The sequence below is a fragment of the Nerophis ophidion genome, linkage group LG26, assembly GCF_033978795.1.
Source record: "Nerophis ophidion isolate RoL-2023_Sa linkage group LG26, RoL_Noph_v1.0, whole genome shotgun sequence".
NCBI lineage: Eukaryota > Metazoa > Chordata > Actinopteri > Syngnathiformes > Syngnathidae > Nerophis > Nerophis ophidion.
The window spans coordinates 35,299,301-35,314,681 of NC_084636.1; the positions used below are offsets into that span (position 1 = coordinate 35,299,301).

At 30.2% G+C, this 15,381-nt stretch overlaps 1 protein-coding gene across 1 annotated transcript in view; it reads left to right on the forward strand.

Annotated features, from left to right (window-relative positions):
• The first annotated feature begins 619 nt into the window (after window positions 1-619).
• LOC133543692 (sodium-dependent phosphate transport protein 2B-like) overlaps window positions 620-15,381 on the forward strand; it is a 27,141-nt gene continuing 12,379 nt past the window's right edge. Inside the window, exons 1-5 of the mRNA XM_061888397.1 lie at window positions 620-714; window positions 10,484-10,632; window positions 10,708-10,839; window positions 14,529-14,657; window positions 14,730-14,873. Coding sequence (XP_061744381.1) covers window positions 10,587-10,632; window positions 10,708-10,839; window positions 14,529-14,657; window positions 14,730-14,873 — 451 coding nt within the window. The 5' untranslated portion in view covers window positions 620-714; window positions 10,484-10,586. The remainder of the gene's footprint in view (window positions 715-10,483; window positions 10,633-10,707; window positions 10,840-14,528; window positions 14,658-14,729; window positions 14,874-15,381) is intronic.

Here is a 15,381-nt window from a genome sequence, read left to right on the forward strand (position 1 = left end):
AAACGTTAGCATTCAGCTATTGTTTTATGTTAGCAGTTTTGCTATTTTTTAGCATGTAGCTAATGCTGACACCGTATAATAGGAAGCGTTATCTCACTTGGATGACGGCGAAAAGTGTCACAAGCCACACATTTTAGATCTAAATGGATAAAATTTGCAAAATTACTAGCATAGAATTTTAGCATGCTAACGTTAGCATGAAAACCTATCGAAAAAGTGAGCATACTTCTAAGATGGCCATTATTTTTAGGTATAAATTGATAAAAAATAGCAAAAAAACCGAACATATATTCTAACAATGAAACATTTTATGCTGGCATTTTTGCTACGCACGTCTTCAAGTTAAAGTGGAGTGGTAATTGTTTTTCTAATCCATGAAGTTAAGCTCACAACACAGTAATAATGACTTCGTATTAATAATTGTGCAGCAGTACTGAGGTGTGCCACCAGAGGGCAGCGCGCTCATAACACCTTCGTGTCGTTACAGCCTATTTGTCCTCATTTGCATAGCACCGCGGTCACGTGACCATGCAGGGGGCGGGGCCGTAGCCTCGACCTTTGCGCGCGCTCGCAGGAGCATAAAGGCAGCGGGCGGGCGGCTTTCCCGGCAAACAGGTGTGTGGCCCCCCACCCCCATCCCCCAGGTGTGTCCCCTCGTCTGCGGCACGAAGCGGGTGCGTGAGAGCGGCGTGCACGCAACGCACGGACACGCAGGTGAGTTCATGTGCTCATTTGCATAAAGCCTCTTATTAATTAATTTGTCAAATGGGATCTTTTCTTTGTGTGTCAACATTTGTGAGGAAATTGAATATTTGCCTTGGAATTTGGCGAAGAGATTTTGTTTGTTCTTCGACATCAAATCATTTTATTAAAAAAAAAAAGAGTGTTTGAAAATTCACTAAGTAAAATGTTTGTTGTTTTTTAAATCAGCGTATAAAAAATTCCGGGTAAAGAAACTCTTTGTAAAACAAAAAACAATTCAGTGTAAAAAAATCAGTGCAGAGAAATTATTGTAAAAGATTAATTGTAAAAACGTTTTAATGCAAAAAAAAAATCGGGGGAAAGACTTAGTGTAAAAATCGTGTGAAAAAATGTCGGGTAAAGGAAATCATAAATGCAAAAAAACATAATTGTATACAAAAATCAGTGAAAAAAAATCAGGGCAGAATAATTCAGTGTAAAAACTTAAGTTTCAAAACATTTTAATGTAAAAAAATCATTGTAAACACAATTTGTGTAAAAAAATTCTGTGTAAAATCATGTTTGTATGAAATAATTAAGTTAAAAGACAAAGTAAAAAAATGTGTGGAAAAACAATTCACGGTGAAGAAAATCAGTGTAAAAAATATTGATGCAAAAAAACCCTCAATGCAATAAAAAAATAATTGTATAAAAATTCAGAGACAAACAAATTATTGCAAACAAATTTAGTGTAAAAAAATTCAGTTTAAAAACATCTTAATGTAAAAAAACCCCCAAACAGTTAAAAGAGCTTGTGGAAAAATTTGTGTCCAAAAATTCAGGGTAAAGTAAATCCGTGTAAAAAATGTTGGTAGACAAAAATTAAATGTAATAAAAATTAATTGTATAAAAAAATCATTGCAGACAAATTTTAGTTAAAAAACATTTTTGTGTAAAACTAAAATCGGTTAAAAGACTCGGAGTAAAACAAATCGGTGTAAAACAAAAAAATGTCATGTAAAGAAAATCAGTGCAGACAAATTTAATGTAAAAACTTAAGTTTAAAAACGTTTTAAAGTAAAACAAAAATCATTGTAAAACATTTGGTGTAAAAATGTCAGTGTAAAACATGTTTGTGTAAAATAATTAAGTTAAAAGACAAAGTAAAAATAATGTGTGGAAAAACAATTCACGGTGAAGAAAATCAGTGTAAAAAATATTGATGCGAAAAAAAACCTCAATGCAATAAAAAAATAATTGTATAAAAATTCAGAGACAAACAAATTATTGCAAACAAATTTAGTGTAAAAAAATTCAGTTTAAAAACATCTTAATGTATAAAATACCCAAACCTTGTGGAAAAATTTGTGTCCAAAACTTCAGGGTAAAGCAAATCCGTGTAAAAAATGTTGGTAGACAAAAATTCAATGTAATAAAAATTAATTGTATAAAAAAATACTTGCAGACAAATTTAGTGCAAAAAATTCAGTTTAAAAACATTTTTGTGTAAAACAAAAATCGGTTAAAAGACTCGGAGTAAAAGAAATCGGTGTATAACAAAAACAATTTCACGTAAAGAAAATCAGTTCAGACAAATTTAATGTAAAAACTTAAGTTTAAAAACTTTTTAAAGTAAAAAAAATCATTGTAAAACATTTGGTGTAAAAATTTCAGTGTAAAACATGTTTGTGTAAAATAATTAAGTTAAAAGACAATGTGTGGAAAAACAATTTACGGTGAAGAAAATCAGTGTAAAAAATATTGATGCAAAAAAAACCTCAATGCAATAAAAAAATAATTGCATAAAAATTCAGAGACAAACAAATTATTGCAAACAAATTTAGTGTAAAAAAATTCAGTTTAAAAACATCTTAATGTAAAAAAAAACCCAAACAGTTAAAAGAGCTTGTGGAAAAATTTGTGTCCAAAAATTCAGGGTTAAGTAAATCCGTGTAAAAAATGTTGGTAGACAAAAATTCAATGTAATAAAAATTAATTGTATAAAAAAATCATTGCAGACAAATTTAGTGCAAAAAATTCTGTTTAAAAACATTTTTGTGTAAAACAAAAATCGGTTAAAAGACTCGGAGTAAAAGAAATCGGTGTAAAACAAAAACAATTTCATGTAAAGAAAATCAGTGCAGACAAATTTAATGTAAAAACGTAAGTTTAAAAACGTTTTAAAGTAAAAAAAAAAATCATTGTAAAACATTTGGTGTAAAAATTTCAGTGTAAAACATGTTTGTGTAAAAATAATTAAGTTAAAAGACAAAGTAAAAATAATGTGTGGAAAAACAATTCACGGTGAAGAAAATCAGTGTAAAAAATATTGATGCAAAAAAAACCTCAATGCAATAAAAAAATAATTGTATAAAAATTCAGAGACAAACAAATTAGTGCAAACAAATTTCGTATAAAAAAATTCAGTTTAAAAACATCTTAATGTAAAAAAAACCCAAACAGTTAAAAGACCTTGTGGAAAAATTTGTGTCCAAAAATTCAGGGTGAATTAAATCCGTGTAAAAAATATTGGTAGACAAAAATTCAATGTAATAAAAATTAATTGTATAAAAAAATCATTGCAGAAAAATTTTAGTTTAAAAACATTTTTGTGTAAAACTAAAATCGGTTAAAAGACTCGGAGTAAAAGAAATCGGTGTAAAACAAAAACAATTTAATGTAAAGAAAATCAGTACAGACAAATTTAATGTAAAAACTTAAGTTTAAAAACTTTTTAAAGTAAAAAAAATCATTGTAAAACATTTGGTGTAAAAATTTCAGTGTAAAACATGTTTGTGTAAAATAATTAAGTTAAAAGACAATGTGTGGAAAAACAATTTACGGTGAAGAAAATCAGTGTAAAAAATTTTGATGCAAAAAAACCCTCAATGCAATAAAAAATAATTGTATAAAAATTCAGAGACAAACAAATTATTGCAAACAAATTTAGTGTAAAAAAAATTCAGTTTAAAAACATCTTAATGTAAAAAAAACCCCAAACAGTTAAAAGAGCTTGTGGAAAAATTTGTGTCCAAAAATTCAGGGTAAAGTAAATCCGTGTAAAAAATGTTGGTAGACAAAAATTCAATGTAATAAAAATTAATTGTATAAAAAAATCATTGCAGACAAATTTAGTGCAAAAAATTCAGTTTAAAAACATTTTTGTGTTAAACAAAAATCGGTTAAAAGACTCGGAATAAAAGAAATCGGTGTAAAACAAAAACAATTTCATGTAAAGAAAATCAGTGCAGACAAATTTTATGTAAAAACTTAAGTTTAAAAACTTTTTAAAATAAAAAAATCATTGTAAAACATTTGGTGTAAAAATTTCAGTGTAAAACATGTTTGTGTAAAAATAATTAAGTTAAAAGACAAAGTAAAAATAATGTGTGGAAAAACAATTCACGGTGAAGAAAATCAGTGTAAAAAATATTGATGCAAAAAAAACCTCAATGCAATAAAAAAATAATTGTATAAAAATTCAGAGACAAGCAAATTAGTGCAAACAAATTTCGTATAAAAAAATTCAGTTTAAAAACATCTTAATGTAAAAAAAACCCAAACAGTTAAAAGAGCTTGTGGAAAAATTTGTGTCCAAAAATTCAGGGTAAATTAAATCCGTGTAAAAAATATTGGTAGACAAAAATTCGATGTAATAAAAATTAATTGTATAAAAAAATCATTGCAGAAAAATTTTAGTTTAAAAACATTTTTGTGTAAAACTAAAATCGGTTAAAAGACTCGGAGTAAAAGAAATCGGTGTAAAACAAAAACAATTTCATGTAAAGAAAATCAGTACAGACAAATTTAATGTAAAAACTTAAGTTTAAAAACTTTTTAAAGTAAAAAAAATCATTGTAAAACATTTGGTGTAAAAATTTCAGTGTAAAACATGTTTGTGTAAAAATAATTAAGTTAAAAGACAAAGTAAAAATAATATGTGGAAAAACTATTTACGGTGAAGAAAATCAGTGTAAAAAATATCGATGCAAAAAAAACCTCAATGCAATAAAAAAATAATTGTATAAAAATTCAGAGACAAACAAATTATTGCAAACAAATTTAGTGTAAAAAAATTCAGTTTAAAAACATCTTAATGTAAAAAAAAAAACCCAAACAGTTAAAAGACCTTGTGGAAAAATTTGTTTCCAAAAATTCAGGGTAAAGTAAATCCGTGTAAAAAATGTTGGTAGACAAAAATTCCATGTAATAAAAATTAATTGTATAAAAAAATCATTGCAGACAAATTTTGGTTTAAAAACATTTTTGTGTAAAACAAAAATCGGTTAAAAGACTCGGAATAAAAGAAATTAGTGTAAAACAAAAACAATTTCATGTAAAGAAAATCAGTACAAACAAATTTAATGTAAAAACGTAAGTTTAAAAACTTTTTAAAGTAAAAAAAAATAATTGTAAAACATTTGGTGTAAAAATTTCAGTGTAAAACATGTTTGTGTAAAAAAATTAAGTTAAAAGACAAAGTAAAAAATAATGTGTGGAAAAACAATTCACGGTGAAGAAAATCAATGTAAAAAATATTGATGCAAAAAAAAACCTCAATGCAATAAAAAAATAATTGTATAAAAATTCAGAGACAAACAAATTATTGCAAACAAATTTAGTGTAAAAAAATTCAGTTTAAAAACATCTTAATGTAAAAAAAAAAAACCCAAACAGTTAAAAGACCTTGTGGAAAAATTTGTTTCCAAAAATTCAGGGTAAAGTAAATCCGTGTAAAAAATGTTGGTAGACAAAAATTCCATGTAATAAAAATTAATTGTATAAAAAAATCATTGCAGACAAATTTTGGTTTAAAAACATTTTTGTGTAAAACAAAAATCGGTTAAAAGACTCGGAATAAAAGAAATTAGTGTAAAACAAAAACAATTTCATGTAAAGAAAATCAGTACAAACAAATTTAATGTAAAAACGTAAGTTTAAAAACTTTTTAAAGTAAAAAAAAATAATTGTAAAACATTTGGTGTAAAAATTTCAGTGTAAAACATGTTTGTGTAAAAAAATTAAGTTAAAAGACAAAGTAAAAATAATGTGTGGAAAAACAATTTACGGTGAAGAAAATCAATGTAAAAAATATTGATGCAAAAAAAAACCTCAATGCAATAAAAAAATAATTGTATAAAAATTCAGAGACAAACAAATTATTGCAAACAAATTTAGTGTAAAAAAATTAAGTTTAAAAACATCTTAATGTAAAAAAAACCCCAAACAGTTAAAAGAGCTTGTGGAAAAATTTGTGTCCAAAAATTCAGGGTAAAGTAAATCCGTGTAAAAAATGTTGGTAGACAAAAATTCAATGTAATAAAAATTAATTGTATAAAAAAATCATTGCAGACAAATTTAGTGCAAAAAATTCAGTTTAAAACATTTTTGTGTAAAACAAAAATCGGTTAAAAGACTCGGAGTAAAAGAAATCGGTGTAAAACAAAAACAATTTCATGTAAAGAAAATCAGTGCAGACAAATTTAATGTAAAAACTTAAGTTTAAAAACTTTTTAAAGTAAAAAAAATCATTGTAAAACATTTGGTGTAAAAATTTCAGTGTAAAACATGTTTGTGTAAAAATAATTAAGTTAAAAGACAAAGTAAAAATAATGTGTGGAAAAACAATTCACGGTGAAGAAAATCAGTGTAAAAAATATTGATGCAAAAAAAACCTCAATGCGATAAAAAAATAATTGTATAAAAATTCAGAGACAAACAAATTATTGCAAACAAATTTAGTGTAAAAAAATTCAGTTTAAAAACATCTTAATGTAAAAAAAAAAAAAAAACAGTTAAAAGACCTTGTGGAAAAATTTGTGTCCAAAAATTCAGGGTTAAGTAAATCCGTGTAAAAAATGTTGGTAGACAAAAATTCCATGTAATAAAAATTAATTGTATAAAAAAATCATTGCAGACAAATTTAGTGCAAAAAATTCCGTTTAAAAACATTTTTGTGTAAAACAAAAATCGGTTAAAAGACAAAAACAATTTCATGTAAAGAAAATCAGTGCAGACAAATTTAATGCAAAAACGTAAGTTTAAAAACTTTTGAAAGTTAAAAAAAATCATTGTAAAACATTTGGTGTAAAAATTTCAGTGTAAAACATGTTTGTGTAAAATAATTAAGTTAAAAGACAATGTGTGGAAAAACAATTTACGGTGAAGAAAATCAGTGTAAAAAATATTGGTGCAAAAAAACACTCAATGCAATGAGAAATAATTGTATAAAAAATCGAGAGAAAAATAATAGTGCAAACAAATTTTGTGTAAAAAATAATTCAGTTTAAAAACATTTTAAAGTAAAAAAAAAAAAAAAACAATGAAAGACTGTAAAAAAATAGTTTGAAAACAATTCAGGGTAAAGAAACTCAGTGTAAAAAATATTTGTGTGCAAAACAAAATCAATGTAATAAAAATTACTTGTATAAGAAATTCAGTGCAAAAAAAATATGTGCAAAATAAAAACAATTCAGTTTTTAAAAAAATCTTCCATCCATCCATTTTCTACCACTTTTTCCACTTTGCGGTCGCTGGTGCCTATCTCAGCTACAATCGGTGCAGACAAATTTAGTGTAAAAAAATTATTGGAAAAACTTTTTAATATAAAAAAAAATCAGGTAAAAGACTAAAAATAGCGTGGAAAAATGCAGGGTAAAGAAAATCAGTAAAAAAGTATTGGTGCACAAAAATTCTGTCTAATAAAAATTCAGTGTAAAAAATATTGAATGTAAAAAAAAATTGCGTGAAAAATAATGTGCAGAAAAAATCAGGGTAAAAAATATTGGTGCAAAAAAAGGAAATGCAACAATATATAATTGTATACAAAAATTCTGTGTAAAATCATGTTTGTATGAAATAATTAAGTAAAAAAATGTGTGGCAAAACAATTCACGGTGAAGAAAATCAGTGTAAAAAATATTGATGCAAAAAAAAAACCTCAATGCAATAAAAAATAATTGTACAAAAATTCAGAGAAAAACAAATTAGTACAATCAAATTTAGTGCAAAAAAAATCTGTTTAAAAACATCTTAATGTAAAAAAAACAAAAAGTTAAAAGACTGTGGAAAAAATGTGTGGAAAAAAATTCAGGGTAAAGAAAATCTGTGTAAAACAAAAAAAATTCAGTGTAAAAAAATCTGACAAATTTAGTGTAAAAAATTAATTGTAAAAAAGTTTTAATGTAAAAAAAAAATCAGGGGTAAGACTTTGTGTAAAAATAGTGTGAAAAAGGAATTCAGTTTAAAAGATATTGGTGCACAAAATTCTGTGTGCTAAAAATAAATTTAATGAAGATTCGGTGTAAAAAAAAGAGCGTGAAAACAAATTCAGTGCACAAAAACATTTGTGTATAAATATTGGTGCAAAAAAAATCAAAACAAAAAAAATAATTGTATAAAAAATCAGTGAAAAAAAATCAGTGCAGACAAACTTTGTGCAAAAATTTCAGATTGAAAACATTTTAATTTAGTGTAAAAATAGTGTGTAAAAATAGTGGTGCAAAAAATAAATGCAATAAAAATAGATTGTAGAAAAAAGTCAGTGAAAAAAAATCAGTGCACACAAATTCAGCGTGAAAAATTCTGTAAAAAAAATATTTTAATGTAAAAGAAATTCAGTTAAAAAACTTAGTGTAAAAAAATTCAGGATATAGAAAATGAGTGGGAAAAATATTTGTGCACAAAAAAAATCAATGTAATAAAAATGAATTGTGTAAAAAAAATCAGTGTAAAACAAAAATAATGCAGTGTTAAAAAAATCAATGCAGACAAATTTTGTGTAAAGAAATATTTGTAAAAACATTTTAATGTGAAAAAAAATCAGTTAAAATACTTAGTGTAAAAAAAATTCAGGATATAGAAAATGAGTGGGGAAAATATTTGTGCACAAAAAAAATCAATGTAATAAAAATAAATTGTGTAAAAAAAAATCAGTGTAAAACAAAAATAATGCACTGTTAAAAAAATCAATGCAGACAAATTTTGTGTAAAAAAATATTTGTAAATACATTTTAATGTAAAAAAAATCAGTTAAAATACTTAAATAAATAAAGGTGCACAAAAATGTTATGTAAAAGTGTAAAATAATTTAGTGTAAAAAAAAATTGTAAAAACATTTTAATGTGAAAAAAAACAGTTAAAATACTTAAATAAATAAAGGTGCGCAAAAATGTCGTGTAAAAGTGTAAAATAATTTAGTGTAAAAAAATATTTGTAAAAACATTTTAATGTGAAAAAAAATCAGTTAAAATAGTTAAATAAATAAAGGTGCACAAAAATGTTGTGTAAAAGTGTAAAATAATTTAGTGTAAAAAATATTTGTAAAAACATTTTAATGTAAAAAAAATCAGTTAAAATACTTAAATAAATAAAGGTGCACAAAAATGTTGTGTAAAAGTGTAAAATAATTTAGTGTAAAAAAATATTTGTAAAAACATTTTAATGTAAAAAAAATCTGTTAAAATACTTATATAAATAAAGGTGCACGAAAATGTCGTGTAAAAGTGTAAAATAATTTAGTGTAAAAAAATATTTGTAAAAACATTTTAATGTAAAAAAATCAGTTAAAATACTTAAATAAATAAAGGTGCACAAAAATGTCGTGTAAAAGTGTAAAATAATTTAGTGTAAAAAAATCTTTGTAAAACCATTTTAATGTAAAAAAAATAAGTTAAAATACTTAAATAAATAAAGGTGCACAAAAATGTTGTGTAAAAGTGTAAAATAATTTAGTGTAAAAAAATATTTGTAAAAAAAATTTAATGTGAAAAAAACCCAGTTAAAATACTTAAATGAATAAAGGTGCACAAAAATGTTGTGTAAAAGTGTAAAATAATTTAGTGTAAAAAAATATTTGTAAAAACATTTTAATGTAAAAAAAATCAGTTAAAATACTTAAATAAATAAAGGTGCACAAAAATGTCGTGTAAAAGTGTAAAATAATTTAGTGTAAAAAAATTGTAAAAACATTTTAATGTAAAAAAAATCAGTTAAAATACTTAAATAAATAAAGGTGCACAAAAATGTCGTGTAAAAGTGTAAAATAATTTAGTGTAAAAAAATATTTGTAAAAACATTTTAATGTAAAAAAAATCAGTTAAAATACTTATATAAATAAAGGTGCACAAAAATGTTGTGTAAAAGTGTAAAATAATTTAGTGTAAAAAAATATTTGTAAAAACATTTTAATGTAAAAAAATCAGTTAAAATACTTAAATAAATAAAGGTGCACAAAAATGTCGTGTAAAAGTGTAAAATAATTTAGTGTAAAAAAAATTGTAAAAACATTTTAATGTAAAAAAAATATGTTAAAATACTTATATAAATAAAGGTGCACAAAAATGTTGTGTAAAAGTGTAAAATAATTTTGTGTAAAAAAATTTTGTAAAAACATTTTAATGTAAAAAAATCAGTTAAAATACTTAAATAAATAAAGGTGCACAAAAATGTCGTGTAAAAGTGTAAAATAATTTAGTGTAAAAAAATTTGTAAAAACATTTTAATGTGAAAAAAAATCTGTTAAAATACTTAAATAAATAAAGGTGCACAAAAATGTTGTGTAAAAGTGTAAAATAATTTTGTGTAAAAAAATAAGTCTAAAAAATGTCAGTGTAAAAACAATCAGGTTCAAAATTTGTTGTTGCTTCTTAATTAAGACCGAGGCACCTCATTGGCTGGTTCTGAGACAAAATTGATTGATTGATTGATTGATTGATTGATTGATTGATTGCTGTGGCAGTGGAATAATTCATGTGGTCTAGCCCTTCAAAATAAAATACATCTGTTTTCTTCTCTGGAACAGACTCATTCTAAGTGTGTTGGACTTGGAGACATCTGCTGGGTCTCCAGGAAACTGCCTTTGAAATTGAACCCTGACACAAAGTCTTCTGTCCTTGGTTCCAGTCATGAGTCCCGGACCACAGTTGGGGACAGACCCCCCCCAGGACTTTGGTAGGTCCCCATTTTGGACGCGTTCCTCCTTATCGTCTCACGCCCGGTAACGTTTCTACGTGTCTCATCCTGAAGAGCAAAGTAAGGATGTGAAGGATGGATCCATCCTGCCCGCCTACTCCACCGTGGACCTGGTCAACCAGGACTCGGGTCAGGAGAATCCCTGGGACCTGCCGGAGCTGAAAGACACAGGGGTCAAGTGGTCTGGTGAGACTTGGTTGGAGTGCTGATGTTATAATCTTGTCTTTTTGATCTTGCCCCTCTGATCTTGCCCCTCTGATCTTGTCCCTCTGATCTTGTCCCTCTGATCTTGTCCTTCTGATTGTGTCCCTCTGATCTTGTCCTTCGCATCTTGTCCCTCTGATCTTGTTCTTTTGATCTTATCTTTATGATCTTGTCCCTCTGATCTTGTCCCTCAGAACTTGTCCTTCTGATTGTGTCCCTCTGATCTTGTCCTTCTGATCTTGTCCCTCTGATCTTGTCCCTCAGAACTTGTCCTTCTGATTGTGTCCCTCTGATCTTGTCCTTCGCATATTGTCCCTCTGATCTTGTTCTTTTGATCTTGTCCTTCTGATCTTGTATTTCTAAACTTTTCTTTTTGATCTTGTCCCTCTGATCTTGTCCTTCTGATCTTGTCCCTCCAATCTTGTCCTTTTGATCATGTCCCTATGATCTTGTTTCTTCTAATAGTATCTTTCTGATCTTGTCCTTCTGATAATGTCCCTCTGATATTGTCCTTTTGATCTTGTCTTTTTGATCATGTCCCTCTGATCTTGTCAATTTGATCTTGTCTTTTTTATCTTATTGATATTGTTCGTCTGATATTTTCCTTCTGATCTTGTCCCTTTGATCTTGTCCTTCTGATCTTGTCTTTAGGTTCCTGTCCTTCTGATCTTGTCCTTCTGATTTTGTCCCTCTGATCTTGTCCTTCTGATCTTGTCTTTCGGACCTTGTCCCTCTAATCTTATCTTTAAGATCTAGTCCCTCCAATCTTGTCCTTTTGATCATGTCCCTATGATCTTGTTTCTTCTAATAGTATCTTTCTGATCTTGTCCTTCTGGTATTGTCCCCCTGATATTGTCCTTTTGATCTTGTCTTTTTGATCATGTCCCTCTGATCTTGTCTTTTTGATATTGTCCTTATGATATTGTCCTTTTGATCTTGTCTTTTTGATCTTGTCTTTTTGATCTTTTTGATATTGTTTGTCTGATCTTGTCCTTCTGATCTTGTCTTTAGGTTCCTGTCCTTCTGATCTTGTCCTTCTGATCTTGTCCCTCTGATCTTGTCCTTCTGATCTTGTCTTTAGGGTCCTGTCCTTCTGATCTTGTCCCTCTGATATTTTTTCTTCTGATCTTGTCTTTCTGATCTTGTCCCTCTGGCCTTCTGATCTTGTCATTCTGATCCTTTCTTTCTGATCTTGTTCCTCTGATCTTGTTATTCTGATATTGCCCATGCGATCTTGTTTTTTTGATCATGTTCCTCTGATCTTGTTTCTCTGATCATGTATTTTTGATCTAGTACCTCTGATCTTGTCCCTTTAATCTTGTCTTTTTGATATAGTTCTTCTGATCTTGTCCTTCTGATCTTATCTTCAAGATCTTGTCCCTCTATTCTTGTTCTTTTGATTATGTCTCTCTGATCTTGTGCTTCTAATCTAATCATTCTGATCTTGTCCCTCTGATATTGTCCCTTTGATCTTGTCTTGTTGATCGTGTCCCTCTGATCTTGTCCTTCTGATATTGTCCATTTATCTTGTCTTTTTTATCTTGTTCCTCTGATCTTGTCCTTCTGATCTTGTCCCTTTGATCTCATCCCTCTGTCTTTTTGACCTTATCCTCCGATCTTCTCCTTCTGATCTTGTACGTCTGATCCTGTATTTCTGATCTTTTCCTTTTGATCTTGTCCCTCTGATCTTGTCCTTCTGATCTTGTCTTTGTGGTCCTGTCTTTCTGATCTTGTCCTTCTAAACTTTTCCCTCTGATCTTGATTCTTCTGAAATTGTCTTTCTGATCTTGTCCCTCTGTCCTTCTGACCTTATCCCTCAGATCTTTTCCTTCTGATCTTGTCCTTCTGACCTTGCCTTTAGGGTCCTGTCCTTCTGATCTTGTCCTTCTAAACTTTTCCCTCTGATTTTGTCCTTCTGATCCTGTCTTTCTGATTTTTTTCCTTTTGATATTGTCCCTCTGATCTTGTCCTTCTGATCTTGTCTTTCTGACCTTGTCCCTCTGATCTTATCTTTAAGATGTTGTCCCTTTAATCTTGTCCTTCTGATCTTGTGCCTCTGATCTTGTCCCTGTGACATTCTCCCTTTGATCTTGTCTTTTTGATCATGTCCCTCTGATTGTGTCCTTTTGATATTCTCTTTTTGATCTTGTTACTCTGATCTTGTCCTTCTGATCTTGTCCCTTCGATATTATTCCTGTGATCTAGTCCTTCTAATCTTGTCCTTCTGACCTTGGCCCTCTGACCTTGTCCTTTTGACCTTGTCCCTCTGATCTTGTCCTTCTGATCTTGTCCTGCTGGTCTTGTCTTTTTGATCTTTTCCTTCGGATCTTGTTTCCTGTAATCCTGTTTCCTCTGATCTTATCCTTCTAAACTTGTCCCTCCGATCTTGTCAATTTGATCTTGTTCCTCTAAATTTGTTCCTCTGATTTTGTCCTTTTGATCTCATCCCTCTGTCTTTTTGACCTTATCCCTCTGATCTTCTCCTTCTGACCTTGTCCTTCTGATCCTGTCTTTCTGATATTTTCCTTTTGATCTTGTCCCTCTGATCTTGTCCTTCTGATCTTGTCTCCGTGGTCCTGTCTTTCTGATCTTGTCCTTCTAAAATTTTCCCTCTGATCTTGATTCTTCTGATATTGTCTTTCTGATCTTGTCCCTCTGTCCTTTTGACCTTATCCCTCAAATCTTTTCCTTCTGATCTTGTCCTTCTGACCTTGCCTTTAGGGTCCTGTCCTTCTGATCTTGTCATTCTAAACTTTTCCCTCTGATCTTGTCCTTCTGATCCTATCTTTCTGATGTTTTCCTTTTGATATTGTCCCTCTGATCTTGTCCTTCTGATATTGTCTTTCTGACCTTGTCCCTCTGATCTTATCTTTAAGATGTTGTCCCTTTAATCTTGTCCTTTTGATCATATCCTTCTGATCTTGTGCCTCTGTCCTTTTGACCTTATCCCTCAGATCTTTTCCTTCTGATCTTGTCCTTCTGACCTTGCCTTTAGGGTCCTGTCCTTCTGATCTTGTCCTTCTAAACTTTTCCCTCTGATCTTGTCCTTCTGATCCTGTCTTTCTGTTTTTTTCCTTTTGATATTGTCCCTCTGATCTTGTCCTTCTGGTCTTGTCTTTCTGACCTTGTCCCTCTGATCTTATCTTTAAGATGTTGTCCCTTTGATCTTGTCCTTTTGATCATATCCTTCTGATCTTGTGCCTCTGATCTTGTCCCTGTGACATTGTCCCTTTGATCTTGTCTTTTTGATCATGTCCCTGTGATTGTGTCCTTTTGATATTGTCTTTTTGATATTATTCCTCTGATCTAGTCCTTCTAATCTTGTCCTTCTGACCTTGGCCCTCTGACCTTGTCCTTTTGACCTTGTCCCTCTGATCTTGTCCTTCTGATCTTGTCCTGCTGGTCTTGTCTTTTTGATCTTTTCCCTCGGATCTTGTTTCCTGTAATCTTGTTTCCTCTGATCTTATCCTTCTAAACTTGTCCCTCCGATCTTGTCAATTTGATCTTGTTCCTCTAAATTTGTTCCTCTTATTTTGTCCCTCTAAACTTGTCCCTATGATCTTGTCTTGTTGATCTTTTTCCTCTGTTCTTGTTTCTTCTGATCTTCTCCCTCTAATTTTGTCCTTCTGATCTTCTCCCTCTGATCTTGTCCCTCTGATTTTGTCCTGCAGACCTGGACACCAAAGGGAAGATCATGCGTGTGCTGACGGCTTTATTGAAACTGCTGACTCTGCTGGGACTTCTTTACTTGTTCATCTGCTCGCTGGACGTCCTCAGCTCAGCTTTCCAGCTTGTTGGAGGTGAGAGATTTGATGAAGAAGAAGAAGAAGCTGAAGGTCCTCCTGATGTCCCTTCTGGTTGTTTGTGCGCAGGCAAAGCTGCGGGGGACATCTTCAAGGACAACGTGATTTTGTCCAACCCTGTGGCCGGCCTGGTGATCGGAGTCCTGGTCACGGTGTTGGTGCAGAGTTCCAGCACGTCCTCGTCTATCGTGGTCAGCATGGTGTCTTCTGGATGTAAGCGCACTTCATGCTACAAGTCAGCTCCTCCATATCCAAGGCGAGGGTTTTTCAGAAGGAAGAATGATGGATTTTACAGTTTGGGCTGAGAGCAAGTTCTTCTTGGAGAAGTTCAAGTGTTTCAGGGTCTGCTTCACAAGTGAGGGAAGGCACAATGGCCAGAGGGACTTCTGAGATCATGTCAGACCCTGTTGGTGAAGACAGAACTCAAAGTCCTGGTCCATGGACCTTCCTCACTTCTGTCACACGCTTGTAGGTAAGAACTGAAGGAGTCAGACCATGGACACACAACAGGTTCCTTTAAGAGACAAAGTGAGGAACTCCAGAATCTAGGTCATCCTTGGTGAGGTGCTTGGAGGAGGCAGGACTCAGGACTCAGGACAAGGACTGGAAGGTTGTTTTTTTCATCTGCTGACCTTGGAACACCTCAGTCTCCTTCTGCAGAAGGAGCCACCGACCAGGAACTAGGATTAGAGGATGGATGGAGGGATGGAGAGAAGGAGAA